Here is a 21,957-nt window from a genome sequence, read left to right on the forward strand (position 1 = left end):
TATTTTTGACACTATTACAGATGTCCCCATTTCATCCCCCAGTTAGCCCCTCCCTCCTTCCCTCTGGCCATCTCTACACTGTTGTCTGTGTCTATGCGTTATGTATATATGTTCTTTGGATAATCTCTTCACCTTCTTTCATCCAGTCCCCCTTCATGCTCCCCTCTGATAGCTGTCAGTCTGTTCCATGTATCAATGCCTCTGTTTCTTTTTTTTTTCTTTTTAAAATATATTTTATTGATTTTTTTTTACAGAGAGAAAGGGAGAGGGATAGAGAGTTAGAAACATCGATGGGAGAAAAACATTGATCAGCTGCCTCCTGCACACCTCCCACTGGGGATATGCCTGCAACCAAGGTACATGCCCTTGACTGGAATCGAACCCGGGACCTTTCAGTCCGCAGGCCGACGCTCTATCCACTGAGCCAAACCAGTTAGGGCTCAATGCCTCTGTTTTTATTTTGTGTATTATATTCCACACTAGCTTTCCCGTTGCAGGAAAAAATCCTGCAATAGGATTTCCCGCTGCACTCTACCCTGCCTCCGTTCCTCCCTTGTTCGCCTGCCTCACCTTCTCCTCCAGCCCGACTGCGTTTCCCTTTTCCCCCGCCCCGCCTCCGCCCCGCCCTTGTCCCCCGCCCCGCCTTCTCCTCCAGCCTGCCCGCGTTTCTCTTCACCCCCGGCCCCGCCTCCACCCCGCCCGCCCCGCCTTCTCTTCCAGCCCTCCCTTGTTTCCCTTCGCCCCTGGCCCCGCCTCCACTCGACCTTTATCACCCGCCTCACCTTCTCCTCCAGCCTTCTCCTCCAGCCCGCCCGCCTTCTCCTCCAGCCCGCCCGCGTTTCTCTTCACCCCCGGCCCCGTCTCCACCCCGCCCGCCCCGCCTTCTCTTCCAGCCCTCCCTTGTTTTCCTTCACCCCTGGCCCCGCCTCCGCCCCGCCCTTCTCCCCCGGCCCCGCCTCCGCCCCGCCCGTCTCCTTCCCCCCCGGCCCTGCCTCCGCCCCGCCCTCCCCCCCCCCCTTGCTTGCTTCTTCGAAGCTTTACTCCCTTCTGCAGCTGTTGGCTTCTTTGGACGCTGTCTTGATATGCAAATTAGCCGCCATCTTTGTTGGGGTAATTTGCATACGCATCCTGATTGGTTGGTGGGCGTGGCTTGGCTGGTGGGCGTGGCTTAAGTGTAGCGAAGGTGCGGTCAATTTGCATATTTGTCTATTATTAGATTAGATATAAATGTTTATCTCTTATTCTTGACAGCAATCTGGACTCCATATCTTGGGTCAGTCCCAAAAGGCATGTGGGTGACTTTAGGGACTGCTTCACAAAGGAAACTCCAGATATCTTGCAACTTGGAGCCATGTAGAAATCAAACAATACTAACCTTAAATACAGCTTCCTCATTTTTCTTGGCCACCCTTATCTCATCAAATGACTCAATCAATGGATCCTTCTGGGATTCAATGCTGTTGTGGAAAAAAAAAGGAGAGTTTTATATGAGCCCCTCTTCTTCCTTTTCTGGGATTGCTGCCTCTCATGGGACAGACTCTTTCAGATTTTTAGCCATTTTGGCATATAACTTGGTTTTTAGAAAGAAAATATTTTAGCCCTTTGGAAAATCCTCTAACAGTACCTATGGGAAAAGTCTGTTACTTGATTGATGACACTTGAGGGAGTGTGGCATTTCCAAATTAGCCCATGAGTTTTAAAACTCTTAAGTTTATTTCTTGAATCTGTAAATGAATAGTTATATACCACCCAGGCTTTAGAGACTCAGTTTCCTCATCTGTAAAATGGAAAGGGGATTGTTCAAAATGAAGAATTCTTAACCTGGAAGACCCATAGCCAAGCGTACAAAGATAAAACCCCCATAAACTTTCTTAAGTTGTATGCAAAATTATATTTTCACATATTTTGGGTAGAGAGTGCAGAGCCTTCATTAGATTCCAAAACATATCCCATAATTGAAAAGAGGTTAAATAACCACTCTTCTAAATGAGCTAATTTAGAACTCTATACTGAGACCCTTTAAAGTAACCTAGAAAAGTGATTCTCAAATTATGGTCTATGGACCAGAAGAACTGTATCACTTGAGAACTTGTTAAAAATTCAGGGTATATATTCTACTCCCAGACATATAAAATCACATTTTTAAGTGGGATTCAGAAATCTGTGTTAAGCAAGCCATTGAGGTGATTCTAATGTACACTAAACTTTGAGAACAACTGACCTAGAACAATTCCATCTTGTTGCTTGGCAGGAAAACCAAGTTTCAGGGAGGGAAAAGATTCACCTAAGGTCATGCAGTAAATCAGAATCCAGGTCTTTTTACGCCTAAGGCAAAACTCACCAAGTTTCAGGGAGGGAAAAGATTCACCTAAGGTCATGCAGTAAATCAGAATCCAGGTCTTTTTACGCCTAAGGCAAAACTCAATACAGGGAAGTAGTAAAAAGACCTGGATTCTGATTTACTGCATGACCTTAGGTGAATCTTTTCCCTCCCTGAAACTTGGTTTTCCTGTAGTGAGTTTTCATAGCTCTGAAATTCTAAGGATCTAAACAAAGGAAAATCATTGAAAAAACTATCAGTAAAGACAATAGCTTTGTTCCACAGTTCAAAATACTTCATTGCCTTGAGTACCTTCTTCCACTTTAGAGCTGCTATGATTAAGGAATGCTTATATGCCTCAGTGTATTTTTATAGGAGAAATAGAACAAAACTCTGTAATATGGTAAAACTCATTTATTCTGACCTAGTGCATTGCTTTAACTTCCCTTTTGTTGATGCCCATAAGAAAAGTAAGTATATTTTTCTATCCTCTTTTTCTTTGACTGAAGGTATCAGCTCTGAAACCAGGTGATACAATTATTGCTGTAAATTAGAGAAAACTTAGACAGACCTAAAGCTATTTTGATGAATCAATGATGAAAACATCAATCTCATGATACACACTCCATGAAAAGTATCACAGAACAAGAATTAAAATAAGACACATATACCAATTTTATAAAATGTTCCCTTCCAGATACAATTTAGTTTTTAGCCAGTGTGATATTAGAGGAAAAAATAGTCTTAAGCTGAGAGCTGAGGGCCTCAATTTTACACTCTGACAAATAGGATTATAGCTATCCTACAAGGCTTTTAGGATACTTGCAAGGTCAATTGTGGAAGCAGGTATGAAGGTGCTTTAGACATAGCTTAAAAAATATAGAAGCATAAAAGTTAGTTCTTTCTCACTGTATGCTTCTTGTGTGTTTCTGTTTGTTCCAAAATATCATATAATAATTCCCACTGTTCAAAAATCCTGAAGAGCCCTAGCTGGTTTGGCTCAGTGGATAAAGCGTTGGCCTGAGGACTGAAGAGTCCCAGGTTCAATTCCAGTCCAGGGCACATGACGGGGTTGTGGGTTTGATCTCCACTAGGGCATGCACAGGAGGCAGCCAAAGATTCTCTCTCATCATTGATGTTTCTATCTCTCCTCCCTTCCTCTATGAAATAAATAAAAGTATATATATTTTTTAAATCCTGAGAAAATAACCGATGCCACAGAAATACAAACAATTATGAAAAAATACCATGAACAACTCTATTCCAACAAAATGGACACCTAGATGAAATGGACATATTCCTAGAAAAATACAAGCTCCCAAAACTCAACCAAGAAGAACCAAAAAACCTGAATAGGCTGATAACTACCAAAGAAATTGAAACAGTAATAAAAAATCTTCCAGCAAACAAAAGCCCTATCCTGGATGGCTTTACACGGGAGTTCTACCAAGCATTCAAAGAAGAACTAAAACCTATCCTCCTCAGACTATTCCAAAAAATTCAAGAGGAAGGCATACTTCCAAGCTCTTTCTATGAAGCCAGCATTACACTAATCCCAAAACCAGATAAAGATACCACACAAAAAGAGAACTACAGGCCAATATCCTTGATGAATATAGATGCTAAAATCCTCAACAAAATTCTAGCAAATCAGATTAAGCAATACATTAGAAAGTTCATACACCATGACCAAGTGGAATTTATTCCGGGGATGCAAGGATGGTACAATATCCGCAAATCAATAAATGTGATATATCATATAAACAAACTGAGAGACAAAAATCACATAATCATATAAATTGATGCAGAAAAACCATTTGACAAAATCCAACACCCTTTCTTGATAAAAACTCTCAGCAAAGTGGGAATAGAGTAATCATACATCAACATAATAAAAGCCCTATATGACAAACCTACAGCCTACATCATACTCAATGGGCAAAAACTAAACTCATTTCCCCTAAGAACAGGAACAAGACAGGATGCCCACTTTCACCACTCCTGTTCAACATAGTATTAGAAGTACTAGCCATAGCGATCAGACAAGAAGAAGAAATAAAAGGTATCCAAATTGGAAAAGAAGTAAAACTGTCCATATTTGCAAATGACATGATACTATACATAGAAAACCCCAAAGACTCCATCAAATAGACCTAATAAATTAATTTGGCAATGTAGCAGGATACAAAATTAATGCCCAGAAATTTATGGTTTTTTATACACCAATAATGAACTCACAGAAAGAGAAATGAAAAAAAAAAATCCCATTTACCATTGCACCAAGAAAAATTAAGATACCTAGGAATAAACTTAAGCAATGATGTAAAAGACCTGTACTCAGTAAACTACAGGACATTGAAAAAAGAGATAGAGGAAGACATAAACAAATGGAAGAACATACCAAGTTCCTAAATTGGTAGAATCAACATCATTAAAATGTCCATACTACCTAAAGCAATCTATAGATTCAATGCAATACCTATTAAAATACCAATGGCATATTTCAAATATCAAGAACAAACTCTCCAAAAATTCATCTGGAATAAAAAAAGACCCCAAATAGCCACAGCTATCCTGAGACAGAACAACAAAGTTGGAGGGATCACAATACCAGACATCAAACTATATTACCAAGCTACTGTTCTCAAAACTGCCTGGTACGGGCACAAGAACAGACATATAGAACAATGGAACAAACAGAATATAGGACCCAGAAATTGACCCAAGCCATTATACTCAATTAATATTTGACAAAGGAGGCAAGGGTATACAATGGAGTCAAAACAGCCTCTTTAATGAACGGTGCTGGGAAATTTGGACAGATACATGCCAAAAAAAAAAAATGAAACAAGATCACCAACTTACACCATACACAAAAATTAACTCAAAATGGCTAAAGGACTTGAACATAAGACGGGAAACAATAAAAATCCTACAAGATTCCATAGGCAGCAAAATTGCAGCCATATGTCATAGCAATACCTTTACAGACACAGATCCTAGGGCAAGAGAGACTGAGAAAATAAACAAATGGGACTACATCAAAATAAAAAGCTTCTGCTTAGCAAAAGAAACCATCAACAAAACAACAAGAAAGCCCACTGCATGGGAGAACATATTTGCTAATGTTATTTCCGATTAGTGTTTAATCTCCAAAATTTACAGGGAACTCATACAACTTAACAAAAGGAAGATGAACAATCCAATCAAAAAAATGGGCAAAAGACCTAAATAGACACTTTTCAACGTCATTCAGAAAGCCAAGAGACACATGAAAACATGCTCAAAATCACTAATCATCTGAGAGATGCAAATCAAAACAACAATGAGGTACCACCTCACACCTGTCAGAATTGCTATCATCAACAAATCAACAAATGACAAGTGCTGGAGAAGATGCGGAGAAAAAGGAACCCTCCTTCACTGCTGGTGGGAATACAGACTGGTGCAGCCATTGTGAAAAACAGTATGGCATTTCCTCAAAAATTTAAAAATGGAACTGCCATTTGACCCAGTAATACCACTTCTAGGAATATATCCCAAGAAAACAGAAACACCAATCAGAAAAGATATATGCACCCCTATGTTCATAGCAGTACAATTTACAATGGCTAAGATTTGGAAACAGTCTAAATGCCCATCAGCAGATGAGTGGACTAGAAAACTATGGTACATTACACAATGGAATACTACGCTGCTATAAAAAAGAAGGAACTCTTACCATTTGCAGCAGCCTGGATGGAACTGGAGAGCATTATGCTAAGTGAAATAAGCCAGGCAGTGAAAGAAAAATACCACATGATCTCACTCATTTATGGATAATAAAGAACATTATAACCTGATGAACAAAAAGAACATTATAACCTGAGAGGCAGAGAAGCATCGAACAGACTATGAAATTACAGCCGGAAGACTGAGGAGTGATGGGGGTGGAGGGTAAGAGACAAACCAAAGGACTTGTATGCATGCATATAAGCATAAACAATGGACACAAGACACTGGGGAGGGGGTGAGGGCATGTGCCAGGGCATAGGGGAGGCCGGGGGAAGGTCAGTGGGGGAAAAATGAGACATATGTACTATTATTTATAATATTTTAAACAATAACAAAATAAAATAAAAATCCTGAAAAAAATGCAGCAGAAATGTGGGAACACAGTTTTGGCCAGGTGGTTCAGATAGTTGGAGCATTGCCCTATAAACCAAAAAAATTGCAAGTTGAATTCTGGTCAGGGCACATACCAAAGTTGTGGGTTCGGTTCCCGGTAGGAGAGTGTACTGAAGGCAACTCATTGAGGTTTCTCTCTCTCCTGGCTCACATAGTTGTTTCCTCTCTCTCTCTAAAATTAATAAAAACATATCCTCAAAAAAATTGGGAAGATAATTCTGCCATTTTACAGGCAGTATAAAAGAGCAGATAAGATCATGGGCTCTGGGGCAATTTTTCTTAGGTTTGCATCCTAGCTGTGAGGCCTTTGACACATTAGTTAACTTCTTTGTGTCTTAGTTTCTTCATCTATGAACTAAAAATAATAATAGTGGCAAAGTTATAATGAAGGGTACATGAGTAAATACACGTAAGATACTTATAATAATGCCTGGAAATTATTACTTGATAAAAGTTAGCCATTAGTCTTGTTGTTGTTATTGAAAGAAGATCCTGAAGTCATATAAGGTCTATTATCAGAAATTTTGTGGAGTGGTTCATTGTAGCCAGGCCTAAACATCGGCAGAAGCACCAAATGGTGGTTTCTGAGCAAGAACATAGGGCATCCAGATTATGAGGCAGCCATTAATGAAGAAGAAATGTTGTCTAGCTCTACTAAGATATAACTGACATATAAAAATATAAACATTTAGACAGGGAAGATGGCTACTGGCAGGAAGGTAGGGAGGGAGAGAGTATGAGAGAGTGAGGGAGCGATAGAGGAGTGTGTGGACATGTGTGGTGTGTGTGTGTATGAGCTAGGGACAGTTAGATTCTGCAGGTCTTCCAAGGGGCTGCCAAATCAGGCAGTCTTAGACTGCAGAGCCCCGCGCACAACGCAGACACTTCTGGGAGGCCAGTGCAGGCACAAAGACCATGCCATCTTGAGAAACAGAGCTGCTTGAGACTAGGATCCTGGCCTCAGCACCACCCAGTCTGGTCTCAGACGCAAATCAGGACCCTGCAGCCACCAGGGACAAAGACCTGCAACCATAGCTGCAGACCAACAGACAACAAGAATCCAGACATCACAGCCGCAGATTTCTGTGAGCCAAGGAGCCTATCCTCCTCCCTGCAGGCTCTCAGGCAACATCATAGTAACTGATAGACCCATCCCTCGCACTGGCAGCAGTGCAACTACAGGAATTTGAGCCTTCGTGCACAGGGACACTGGGAATCTGCTCCCAGCAATGCAATCTGGTGACCAAACCTGAAGCCCACGCATGGTGGCAGTGCCACCTGACTTCGATTCTGGGCTAGTGCACACGGAAGTCTGTTTTCCACAGCACAGGAGTAGACCTCCAGCCAACACAGTGCTACTGTACAACACAGTCACCCAAGTTGACCTGGACCATGATTCTCTGGGCAGGGGGCAGCACTGAGCACCACTGACTTGACCCTGTTTCGTATAGCATGCACCTAGGATCCCTGACTCCCAGTGCACTCCCACTAAGAGCCAGTGTCTCCAATTTTTGGTGCATGCGCACACAGGGAACCTGAGTCTCAGCGAGAGGCTGCATGAAGCAACAGAGACTCTGATACTCGATTCTTGGTGCAGACACAGGGCAACTCTGACTCTTGTCACGCGCAAGGGAACTCTGATTTTCGGCACACACCAACAGCATGGTGCAGGTGGGGTCCATGATTCTAGGTGCGCACACGAGACCACACTGAGCGCTGGTTACACTGATCCTGTGTGAGCCTCGTTCCCACCAAGCCATGGTAGCCACACATCTTAGTGTCAGAGCACTTCAGTGATATTCGGGTGGTGTGAAGCTCCCACTGCACACAGCTCAGGTCTATGCAACTCACTCGAAGTTTGAACCTTCTGGTGATAGTCAGAATGGGGAGATGACACAATCCCCAGAGGAAAGAAAATGAGGAGTCGCCGATACAGGAAGTTAGTGAAATTAAAGCATGCAACATCACCAAAAAAGAATTCAGAGTAATGGTCATGGAATTCATACATCGTATTGAAGAGAAAATCAACAACCTATGCAAGAATCAGGAAGAAATGAAAAGTGATATAGCTACAATCAAAAACACCATGGAAATTTTCAACAGTAGACTAGAAGACGTAGAGGACCGAATTAGTAACTTAGAAGACAAGGTAGAGAAACAAGCTCAATCTGAACAGCAACTGGAGGAAAAAATTAAAAAGCAGGAAGAGAGCCTAAGGGAGCTTTGGGACAACATGAAACAAAGTAACATACGAATAATAGGGCTGTCAGAAGGACAAGAAGAGCAGCAAGGATTAGAAAATCTAATTGAAGAAATAATGACAGAAAACTACCCAGATATGGGGAAGAAAAAAGTTACACAAGTACAGAGAGTCCCAAGCAAGATCAGTCCCAAAATACCCACAACAAGACACGTCATCATTTCAATGGCAAATATTAACGACAAAGAGAGAATCTTAAAGGCTGCAAGAGAGAGACAGAGATTTACCTCCAAAAGATCCCTCATCAGATTATCAAATGATTTCTCAACAGAAACACATCAAGCTACAAGGGAATGGAAGGAGGTTTACAAAGTGTTGCAAAGCAAAGGACTGATTCCAAGAATAATCTATCCAGCAAAACTATCAATCAAAATTGAAGGGGAAATCAAGAGCTTTGAAGACAAAAAAAGGCTAAGGGTGTTTATCGCCACCAAACCAGCAATGCAAAACATGCTAAAGGGAATGCTATAAAAAGAAGAAATAAAAAGGTAAGAAGGAACACAAGCACAAAAATAGAAATGACTACAAATAAGTACCTTTCAGTAATAACTTTAAACATAAATGGACTAAATTATCTAATCAAAAGACATCGAGTGGCTGAATGGATATAAAAACACAACCCATATATATATGCTGTCTACAAGAAACCCACAGCAGAACAAGGGACTCACACAGACTGAAAGTGAAGGGATGGAAAAATATCCTTCAGGCAAATGGAAATGAAAAAAAAAAAGGTGGGGTAGCAATACTTATATCTGACAAAATAGACTTCAAAATGAAGGCCATAACAAGAGATAAGGAAGGCCACTTCATAATACTGAAAGGATTGATACAACAACAGGATATAACCCTGAGAAACATATATGCACCTAATGCAGGAGAACCCAAATACATAACAAAACTCCTGGAAGATATTAAGGGAGAGATCGACAACAATGTAATCATAGTAGGGGACTTTAATACACCACTGACATCACTGGATAAATCCTCTAGACAAAAAAAAATCATCAAAGATACAGCAATCCTAAATGACTCACTAGATCAGATGGACTTAAATGACATCTTCAGAACATTTCACCCCAAAGCCACGGAATATACGTTCTTCTCAAGTGCACATGGGACGTTTCCAAAAATAGACCACATATTGGATCACAAGCAAAGTCTCCCCAAAGTCAAGAAGATTGAAATCATATCAAGCACCTTCTCAGACCACAATGGTATAAAATTAGAAATAAAATACAATAAAAACAATTAAAAAAAACTCAAACACCATGGAAGCTGAATAACATGATATTAATAATGATTGGGTTACCAATGAGATCAAAGAAGAAATTAAAAACATCCTGGAAACTAATGACAATAAGAACACAACAATCGAAAACCTATGGGTCACAATGAAAGCAGTCCTGAGGGGGAAGGTTATAGCTCTACAGGCCTACATAAAAAAAATAAATAAAGAAATAAAGAAAGAAAGAAAGAAAGAAAGAAAGAAAGAAAGAAAGAAAGAAAGAAAGAAAGAAAAAAGAAAAATGTTAGTAAATAATCTAACTCTACAACTCAAACAATTAGAAAGAGTGTAACAAGAAAAGCCTAGAGTGAGCAGAAGGAAGGAGATCATAAAGATCAGAGGAGAAAAAAATGACATAGAGATAAACAAACAAACAAACAAAAAAACAATACAAAATATCAATGAAACCAAAAGCTGGTTCTTTGAAAGGATAAACAAGATTGATGAACCTCTAGTCAGGCTCACCAAGAAGCAAAGAGAGACGACCCAAATAAAGAAAATCAGAAATGAGAGAGGCAAAATAACAACAGACCCCACAGAAATACAAAGGATTGTTAAAAAACACTATCAACAACTCTATTCCAACAAACTAGACAACATGGAGGAAATGGACATATTCCTAGAAAAATATAACCTTCCAAAACTCAATCAGGAAGATTCTAAAAATCTCAATAGGCTGATAACTATGGAAGAAATAGAAGCAGTCATCAAAAAGCTTCCTGCAAACAAAAGCCCGGGGCCAGATGGCTTCACAGGGGATTTATACCAAACACTCAAGGAAGAAATGAAACCTATACTTCTCAGACTATTTCAAAAAATTCAAGAGGAAGAAACACTTCCAAGCTCATTCTATGAAGCCAGCATTACCCTAATACCAAAACCAGATAAAGACAACACAATGAAAGAGAATTATAGGCCAATATCGCTGATGAACATAGATGCCAAAATCCTCAACCAAATTCTAGCAAATGGGCTCCAACAGTACATCAGAAATATAATACACCATGACTAAGTAGGATTTATCCCGGGGATGCAAGGATGGTACAATATCCGCAAATCAATAAATGTGATACATCACATAAACAAATTGAGAGATAAAAATCACATAGTCATATCAATTGACGCAGAAAAAGCATTTGACAAATTACAACACCCTTTCTTGATAAAACCTCTCAGCAAGGTTGGAATAGAAGGATCATACATCAACATAATAAAAGCCATATGCAGCAAACCTACAGTCAACATCATACTCAATGGAGAAAAACTAAAACCATTTCCCCTAAGAACAGGAACAAGACAGAGATGCCCACTCTCACCACTCCTGTTCAACATAGTACTGGAAGTACTAGCCATTGTGATCAGACAAGAAGAAGAAATAAGAGGCATCGAATTTGGACAAGAAGAAGTAAAACTGTCCCTTTTTGCAGATGACATAATACTGTACATAGAAAACCCTAAAGACTCCATCAAAAAACTATTAGACTCAATAAATGAATTTGGCAATGTATCAGGATACAAAATTAATCCCAAGAAGTCTATGGCATTTCTTTACACCAATAGTGAACTTACAGAAAGAGAGACTAAAAAAGCAATCCTATTTACCATTGCACCAAAAAAATCTTAAGATACCTAGGAATAAACAAAACTAAGGAGGTAAGAGACCTATATGTGAAAAACTACAGGACACTGAAAAAAGCAATAGAAAAAGACACCTATAATACTCTCAACAATAAAGATACAAAATAATAAAAAAAGTTTGATATATTTAGATTCCACATGTAGTGAGATCATGTAGTACTTTTCATTTACTGTATGATTTATTTCACTTAACACAGTGCCCTCCAGATCCATCTATGTTATTTCAATGGTAGGAATTACTGCTTTTGATGGTTGAAAAATAGTTCATTGTATTGCTGTAAATTTTCTTCTTAACACTGATTTTGCTGCATCACTAAGTTTTGTGTTTGTTTACATTTTCAATTGTCTTAAGATGTTTCTTAATTTCCCTTTTTAATTCATTAATTGCTCACAAGTAGTTTTTTTTGTTTCCACATGTGTGAATATTGTAATCATCATCATGTTGTTAATTTCTAGTTTTATACAATCATATTTAGAAAATATAGTTCATATGATTTCAGTCTTCTTACATTTTCTAAGATTTGTTTTGTGACTTAATATATGTTCTAACTTTGAGAATGTGTACTTTGTGCTTGAGAAGAATGTGTAATCTGCTGATATTAGAATGAATGTTGTATATACAGGGTGAGGCACAAGTAGGTTTACAGTTGTTAGTACACAAAACACAGTTTATTCTTGTATTATTTGTTGATTATTGTATTATTTTCCATATAAAAAAATTTAAACCTACTTTGCCTCAACCTGTTTGTCAGTAAGATTCATTTGTTCCAAAGTATAGTTCAAGTTTCCTTATTGATATCTCTTACTCTTATTATTGTATTTTTGTCTATCATTCACTTCATATTTGTGAATATTTGCTTAATATATTTATGTAGTCCAATATTGGGTGCACATGTATTTTTAATTTTTATATTCTATTGAAAATTTACCACTTTATTATTACATAAAGAACTTCTTACTCTCTTGTCCGGATTTATGGAATAAAATCTCTTTTGTCTGAGGTAAGTATGTCTATCCCATTCTCTCTTTTGTTTTCCATTTACCTGAAATATATTTTTCCATTGAACCTATATGTATCCTTGAAGCTGAAGTGAGTCTCTTGTAGGTAGCATATAGTTGGGCCTTGTTTTTTGTTTTTGTTTTTAATCCATTCAGCCAGTCTATGCCATTTGATTGAATAACTTTATCCATTTCTATTTATAGACATGATTGGTAGGTAATTACTATTGTCAATCATCTTCAACAATTTTCTGGCTGGCTTGTATTTCTTTCTTCTTCTCTTGCTGTCTTCCTTTGTGAATTGATGATTTTTCCAAAGTGGTATGCTGTGATTCCCTTCTTTATACCTTGTGTGTATCCACTAAAGTTTTTGATTCTGTGGTTACCCTGAGGCTTCCTTGAAATATCTTATAGATCTAACAATCTATTTTAAGTTGGTAACAACTTGACTTTGATCACATACAAAAACTCTACATTTTTACTCCCTACATATTATTTTATGATGTCACTATTTACATAATCTTGAATTGTGTTTATATTAAGAAATTATTTTAGCTATACTTACTTTTAATTATTTCATCCTTTATACTAGAGTTAAGTGATTAACACACCCAATATTATTCTGAATCTAACTACCAATATATGCTTACTTTTACTAGTCTGTTGCATATTTTCATGAATTGACTATGGCATTAAGTTTACTTAAAATCTACTATCTCATACAGACACAATAAAAAGAAAGAGCAAAAAGGAAAAAGAAAAAATTACTCTTCGTGATGAGAACTCTTAGGATTTACCTTCTTAACAACTTTCATATAGATCATATGGTGGTGTTAACTATAGCCATCATGTTATACATTAGATCCTTAACACATTTATCTTATAACTAGAGGCCCAGTGCATGAAATTCATGCACTCAGACGGGTTCCCTCAGCCTGGCCTGCACCCTCTCGCAGTATGGGAGCCCTTGGGAGATGTCTGACTGATGGCTTAGGCCCTGCGGGGAACAGGCCTAAGCCAGCAGTCGGACATCCTTAGCACTGCTGTGGAGGTGGGAGAGGCTCCCATCACTGCCGCTGCATTTGCCAGCCTTGAGCCCGGCTTCTGGCTAAGAGATGCTCCCCCTGTGAGGGAGTGCACTGACCACCAGGGAGCAGCTCCTGCATTTAGCATCTGCCTCCTGGTGATTAGTGCACGTCATAGCAACCAGTCGTTCCACCATTCGGTCGATTTGCAAATTAGCCTTTTATTATATAGGATTGGAAGTCTGTACTTAATGATAACCTTCCGATTCCTCTCCCCAGCCCCCATATCTGTTAACCACAACTCTGATCTTTTTTTATTTTGTTTTTTTTTCTTTGTTTATTTATTTAATTGTTGACAGTATTTCAAATGTCCCCCATTTTCTCCCCCTCTGTTCCCTCCACCCAGCCCCTGTACTACCTTAGGCCTTCACCACATTATTGTCTATGTCCATAAGCTATGCATATATGCATATATGTTCTTTGGTTAATCTCTTTCAGTGCCCCTAACACCCCTCCCCTCTGACATCTGTGAGCCTGTTCCATATATCCATGCCTCTGGACCCATTTTGTTTGTCAGTTTATTTTGTTCATCATATTTCACACATTATTGAGATAATGTGTTATTTGTCTTTTTCTGACTGTCTTATTTCACTTAGCATAATAATCTTCAGGTCTATTCATGCTGTCAGCAAAGGGTAAGAGATCCTTCTTTTTTATAGCTGCACCAGTGTCACAGTGCATGAAATTCATGCATGGGAGGTTCCCTCAGCCCAGCCTGCACACTCTCCAATCGGGACCCCTTGGGGGATTTCAGACTGCTGATTTAGGCCCGATCCCACATCCCTCCCGCAATCTGGGACCGCGGGCTCCTAACCGCTCACCTGCCTGCCTGCCTGATTGCCCCTAACTGCCCTCCCCTGCCAGCCTGATCTCACCCCAACTGCCCTCCCGTGCCGGCCTGATCTTGCCCCCATGTGCACTCCCCTGCCAGCCTGATCTCACCCCCAACTGCCCTCCCCTGCTGGCCTGATCTCACCCACAACTTCCCTCCCTTGCTGGCCTGATCGCCCCTAACAGCCTCTGCCTTGGCCCTTACCACCATGGCTTTGTCCAGAAGGAAGTTGGATGTCCGGAAGATGGCCGGTCCACCCGGTCTAATTAGCATATTGCCCTTTTAGTAGTATAGATCAATTATATAGGATAGGATTGCTTAAATGGGGGGGAGCCTTTTTCATCAGGAGGAGATGCTCTTGGCAGACAAAAATACATAATCCCTATATCTGGACTGATAGCCAGCCATATGCAATATACTGCCAAACTGGTCATTAAAAAATTGAACTGCTTTCTTACACCTTACACCAAACAGCTGTTGCACTTAAAACCCCTCCTCAGCCCCCACCTTAGGTTCTGCCTTCGCAGTTCACTCAGATTAGGTTCTGATTGGTCGGTTTTCTATGCCAATCAGCGTCAAAAGCTCCACCTCCTAGACAGCCATTGACTCTTGTCACTTCACTCCTCGCATTTCACCCAGATTTGGTTCTAATTGGTGAGTTTCTATGCCAGTCAGCGTCTCTGGGCCTAACAACGGGCCTGATCAGATAGGCAGAGCTGATCAGCAGCCCCAGTGGAGGCCCGAGAAAAAGAGAGGCACAGCTGCTGGCCAGGCCCCGAGGGAAAGAGAGAGGCAAGGGCTGATCAACAGCTGCCACAGAAGCTACGGATCAGACCCTGCTTCTCTGTCTCCAGGCCTCTCTTCAGGCCTGATCCACAGTCCCCTTGGTAGTCAGTGCTGGGTTGGGGTGCCTGCAGCAGTGGGCAGTCAGTGCTGGGTCGCCACGGTAATCCAGCACTGACTTCCGGTCAGTTGAGCCTTTGATAATGTTGGATGTTATAACCTGGGTTTTTATATATTAGGATAGTATTCCATAGTGTAAATGTACTATAGCTTGCCCTGGGTGGTATGGCTCAATTGATTGGAGCATTCTCCTATACCACTGAAATGTCATCGGTTTGATTCCTGGTCAGGATACATACCTGGGTTGTGGGTTTGACACCTATTCTGGATGTGTACTGGAGGCAACTGGTTGATGGGTCAATGTTTCTCACATTGGTGTCTGTCTGTCTGTCTCTCTCTCTCTCCCTTCTTCTCTCTCTAAAATAAGTGACCATATCCCTGAGTGAGGATTAAAAAAATTAAAAATAGCTTTGGCCAGAGGTGCTCAATGGTTAGAGCATCAGCTTGTTCACCAGAGTCATAGGATTGATTCCCAGTCAAGGGTATGTACCTGGGTTGCAGGTTCAATCCTGCCCCTGGTGTGTGTGGGAGGCAACCCATCAATGTGTCTCACATAGATGTCTCTCTTTCTCTGTCTCCATCCCCCCTCCTTCCTTTCCACTGTCTCTAAAAATCAATGGAAAATTATCCTTGGGTGAGGATTAACAAAAAAATAAAAACAAAAATAAATGTACCACAGTTTTTTAATCTACTCGTCTATTGATGGACACTTGGGCTGTTTTCTAATTGACTTTAGAGAGAGGAAGGGAGAGAGAGAATCATCAAAGTGAGAGAAAATTATTGATCAGTTGCCTTCCACATGCACCCTAACCAGGGATTGAAACTGCAAACTGGGTATGTGCCCTGATCAGGATTCAAACTCACAACCTTTCATTTATGGGACAATGTTCCAACCAACTGAGCTACAGTGGCCAGGGTCTGATTTCTTTTTCTGTGAGTTTATTTGTTTGTTTGTTTGTTTAGATTCTACATATGGAGATGATACAGTGTTTTTCTTTCTCTCTCTGACATTGCACTTAGCAATATGCCCTCAAGGCCCATTCGTGTTGTCATAAATGGCAGAATTTTCTCATTTTTATGGCTGAATAATATTCCAATATATATATATATATATATATATGATAGGATAACAACTTCTTTATCCATTTATCCGATGATGTGCACCTAGGTTGTTTCCATGTCTTGGCTATTGTAAATAATAGGTGGTTTTCAGCCATTATGCTTTACATATTTTTCCTGCTCTGTTTTTTTCTCTTCTCCTCTTTGAATTCCCATAATATAAATATTGTTTCCTTTCACTGTGTCCCATATATCCCATAGGTGTTCTCCACTCATTATTATTCTTTTTATTTCTTTTTTTCTCCTCTGACTGGATATTTTCAAATGCACTGCCTTCTGGGTGAGTGATTTCCAACCTTTTTCATCTCATGGTACACATAAATTAGTTACTAAACTTTTGTGGCACCCCAAAAATATATTATATTTTCTGTTGATCTGACAAAAATATGTATAATTTTGATTCATTCTCACTGGACAGCTATTGTTGTGTGGGCTGTTGTCATTTTTTTTAATTTGACAATCTAAGGGAAAAGAGGTTAGCGTCACTGAGTAACTAGTCAGGTCTTGCATGCTTTAAAAATTCTTGTGGCACGCCAATGTGCCTGCTTTGGCACACTAGTTTAAAATTGCTGTTGTGGGTTATCAATTATTACTTCTTCATGATTCAGTCTGCTTCTAAAGCTCTCTATTGAATTCTTCAGTTCAGTCATTGTGTGTTTCAGCTGTAGTATTTCTGTTAGTTTTGTATGGTTTCTATTTTTGTTGAACTTTCAATTTTGCTCTTACATTGCTTTCCTAATTTCATTTATCACTAATTAATTGTCTATGTATACTTGTAGTTCACAAAACTTCTTTAACAGGATTATTCAAAATTTATTGTCTAACACTTCATATTTCTCCACTCCTTTAGGGCCATTTATTGCAGATGTGTTAGATTTGTTTAGTAGTTTTATGTTCACCTGATTTCTTTAATCTTTGGTTGTTTTCTCTTTTTTTATTCTTCATCAATAAATGTATTAGGGCCCTGACCGGTTTGGCTCAGTGGATAGAGCGTTGGCCTATGACCTGCGGACTGAAGGGTACCAGGTTCGATTCCAGTCAGGGGCATGTACCTGGGTTGCGGGCACATCCCCAGTAGGAGGTGTGCAGGAGGCAGCTGATCAATGTTTCTCTCTCACTGATGTTTCTAACTCTCTATCCCTCTCCCTTCCTCTCTGTAAAAAATCAATAAAATATATATAATTTTAAAAAATAAATAAATAAATGTATTACGGTGACATAAGATCATTTACTGGTTAATAAGATCATATAGTTTTCATCACCATATATTTGGCCAGCTTTACCCAGTACTAACCACTCACCCCCTTCCTGCTGGTGAGCACCATAGTGTTGCTTGTGTGTATGAGTTTCAGTTTTATATCTCACATATGAGTGAAATCATATAGTTCTTAGCTTTTTCTCACTGACCTATTTCACTTAGCATAATAGTCTCAAGGTCCATTCATGTTGTTGCGAACGGCAGTATTTTATCTGTTCTTATGGTTGAGTAGTTTCTACAGTATACATGTACCATCTCTTCTTTATCCAATCTTCTATTGAAAGATAATTTGATTGCCTCAATGTCTTGGCCACCATGAATAAAGCTGCAATTAACATAGAAGTGCATGTATCCTTGCAAATAAATGTTTTTGAGTTTTTCAGGTACTAGTATATACCCAGATAAGGGATTGCTGGGTCATATGGTACCTCTATTTTTTTTTATTCTTTTTTAAATTTAGTAAATCTTTATTGTTCAGATTATTCCAATTGTTCCTCTTTTTTCCCCCCATAGCTCCCCTCCACCCAGTTCCCACCCCACCCTCTGCCCTTACCCCCCCACTGTCCTCATCCATACGTGTATGATTTTTGTCCAGTCTCTTCCCACACCCCCCACACCCACTTCCCCACCGGTAATTGTCAGTCCACTCTCTTTCTATGTCACTGATTCTATTATATTCACCAGTTTACTCTGTTCATCAGATTTTTATTCACTTGATTTTTAGATTCACTTGTTGATAGATATATATTTGTTGTTCATAATTTTTTATCTTTACTTTTTTCTTCTTCTTCCTCTTCTTAAAGAATACCTTTCAGCATTTCCTATAATACTGGTTTGGTGGTGATGAACTCCTTTAGCTTTTTCTTATCTGTGAAGCTCTTTATCTGACCTTCAATTCTGAAAGATAGCTTTGATGGGTAGAGTAATCTTGGTTGTAGGTTCTTGCTATTCATCACTTTGAATATTTCTTGCCACTCCTGTCTGGCCTGCATAGTTTCTGTTGAGAAATGAGCTGACAATCCTTTGGGTGCTCCCTTGTAGGTAACTAACTGTTTTTCTCTTGCTGCTTTTAATATTCTCTCTGTCTTTTGCTCTTGGCATTTTAATTATGATGTGTCTTGGTGTGGTCCTCTTTGGATTCTTTTTGTTTGGTGTTCTCTGAGCTTCCTGGACTTTTAAGTCTATTTCTTTCACCAGGTGGGAGAAGTTTTCTGTCATTATTTCTTCAAATAGGTTTTCAATAGCTTGCTCTCTCTCTTCTTCTGGCACTCCCATAATTCTGATGTTGGTATGCTTGAAATTGTCCCAGAGGCCCTTACACTATCTTCATATTTTTAAGTTCATTTTTCTTTTTGCTTTTCCGATTGGGTGTTTTTTGCTTCTTTGTATTTCAAAACTTTGACTTGATTCTTGCAACCCTCTTGGCTGCTGTTGGATCTCTGTATATTATTTTTTATTTCACTCAGTGTATGCTTAATTTCTAGTAGATCCTTTTTCATATCCTCGAGGGTCTCGCTAAATTTATCGGCCTTTTCTAAAAAATTCTTGAAAAACCTTATAACCGTGGTTTTGAACTCTATGTCCAGTTGTTTGCTTTCCTCCATTTCTTTCATTTGTGACCTGTTTCTTTGTCTCCTCATTTTGGCTGCTTCCCTGTGTTGATAGAGTGGCTTTGTGTGCTAGGTGTCCTATAGGGTCCAGTGGCTCAGCCTCCCCAGTTACCTGAGGTAGACACTCTTGTTGCACCCCTTTGTGGGCTGTGTGCACAGTCTTGTTGTTGTTAAGTCTTGATTGTTGTTGGTATCACTGGGAGGAATTGACCTCCAGGTCAATTGGCTGTGAGTATCAGCTGTGTCTATGCTGGGAGAACTTCTGTGCTGGAGATACCCTTATGAGACAAGACTTGCAAAAGCCTCTGTGCTCAGCTTGGATGGGGCGGAGTCTCAGGGCAGAGCAGATAGCATTGGCTTCCAATCAGCCCTGCCCTAAGAGGCTCCTAGGTCTCAGTGTCCCGCGGTAATCGCTGCAACCACCTCTGAGAGAAAACCACCCTCAAGTTTCGCCCGCTGCCAGACAGTCCAGTTTCTTGCCGAATGAGTCTGGGTCCCCAGAGTCTTGCCTGGAACTGGAGTTCAGAGCAGTCAGGAGCTTTTGTCTCCCTCCTGCTTGAGAAAGCCAGCCACGTACTCAGTTGCCCACCCTCTCCATGCATGTGCCTCCGTACCTCTGCCTTCCACAGCTCCTCTGAGTCTCAGTGTGCTTTTCTCTTTCCCGACAGTCCAGTTTCACCCCATATGAGTCTGGGTCCCCAGAGTCTCGCCGGGAACTGGAATTCAGAGTAGTTGGTAGCTTTTGTCTCCTTCCCGATTGAGAAAGCTAGCCACGTACTCAGTTGCCAGTCCTCTCTGAACAAGGGTCCTTTTCTCCACAACCTCTCCAACACTTGCCATTACCTGTCTTGTTGATAATAGCTATTCTAACAAGTGTGAGGTGGTATCTCATTGTCGTTTTGGTTTGCATTTCCCTAAAGCAAGTAAAGTTGAACATCTTTTCATATATCTGTTGGCCATATATATGTATTCTTAGGAGAGGTGTCTATTCAGATCCTCTGCCTATTTTTTATTTTATTTTCTTAATTTATTTTTAAGTTTATTTTTATTGATTCCAGAGAGGAAGGGAGAGGGAGAGATAAAAACATCAATAATGAGAGAGAATAATTGACTGGCTGCCTCTTGCATGCCTCCTACCAGGGATCAGGCCTGTAACCTGACCAGGAATCAAACCATGACCTTCTGGTTCATAGGTTGACACTCAACCACTGAGCCACTCCAGTAGGGCTGCCCATTTATTTTGGGGGAGGAGGGATGCCCATTTTTAAATTGGATTGTTTGTTTGCTCAGTGTTCAGTTTTATGAGTTCTTTATATGTTTTGGATAGTAATCCCTCATCAGAGCTGTTGTTTGCAAATATCATCTCATATTAAATTGGTTGCCTAAAGATGTCCAGTCGACTATGTCTAATTAGCATATTACCCTTTTATTAGTATAGATAGCTCCATTCATTTATTTTTGCCTTTATTTCTCCCTTGTTCTTGGCATTAAATTGATAAAAAAATTATCTAAGATAAACATCCATACATTAGGTATCTATGTTTTCTTCTATGTAAGTTATTGCTTCAAACCTTATATTTAGGCCTTTGATCCATTTTGAGTTCATATTTGTACATGGGGACAAACTGAAGTATAGTTTCATTATTTTGCATGTGGATTTCCATTTTCTCAGCACCATATATTGAAGAGGTTTTCTTTCCTTCATTGTGTGTTTTTGTCGCCTTTGTAAAAAATGATCTACCCATATGCATGTCATTTTACATCTCGGCTCTCAATTATCTTCCATTGTTCTGTTTTTCTGCCAATACCATGCTGTTTTGTTTATCATAGCTCTGTAGTATAATTTTTAAGTTAGGTTGTATAACCACTCAGGCTTCGTTCTCTTTTTCTTAGGATTTCTTTGGCTATTCGGAGTCTTCTGTGGGTCTATAGAAATGTGATAAGTTTTTGTTCTATTTTTGAAAAAATAACATTGAAGCATGGTCAATGTTGCTCAGTGGTTATAACGTGGGCCTGTGCATCGAAGGGTCACGTGCTCAATTCCCACTCAAGGGTATATACCTGGGTTGTGGTTCCCTCCTTCTCTCAGTTGGGGAAAATGCATATGTGCAGGAGGAAACCAGTCAATGTGTTTCTCTCACTTTCTCTCTCTCTCTCTCTCTCTCTCTCTCTCTCTCTCTCTCTCTCTCTTTCTCTCTCTCTCTTGTTCTCTCCCTCCTCTCTCCCTCCCTTTTTCCCCTTCCACACTTTCTGAAAAGTAATGGAAAAATATCCTCATGTGAGGATTAACAAAATAATAACATTGGGATTTTGATGGGGATTGCATTACATCTGTATGCTTTGGGTAATATGGCCATTTTAGCTGTCTATTATTCCAATGCAAGAATACTGAATATATTTCCATTTCATCATGTCTCTTTTAATCTCTTTTAATAATGATTTTTAGTTTTCAGTATATAGGTCCTTCACACCCTTTGT

At 39.7% G+C, this 21,957-nt stretch overlaps 1 protein-coding gene across 1 annotated transcript in view; it reads right to left on the reverse strand.

The window, feature by feature from the left end:
• The window catches only part of LOC114229025 (vascular endothelial growth factor receptor kdr-like), a 677,074-nt gene that overhangs the window by 76,212 nt on the left and 578,905 nt on the right, over positions 1-21,957 (reverse strand). Inside the window, exon 28 of the mRNA XM_054714449.1 lies at positions 1,376-1,457. Coding sequence (XP_054570424.1) covers positions 1,376-1,457 — 82 coding nt within the window. The remainder of the gene's footprint in view (positions 1-1,375; positions 1,458-21,957) is intronic.

Source organism: Eptesicus fuscus, chromosome 1 (genome assembly GCF_027574615.1).
Source record: "Eptesicus fuscus isolate TK198812 chromosome 1, DD_ASM_mEF_20220401, whole genome shotgun sequence".
Taxonomy (NCBI): Eukaryota; Metazoa; Chordata; class Mammalia; order Chiroptera; family Vespertilionidae; genus Eptesicus; species Eptesicus fuscus.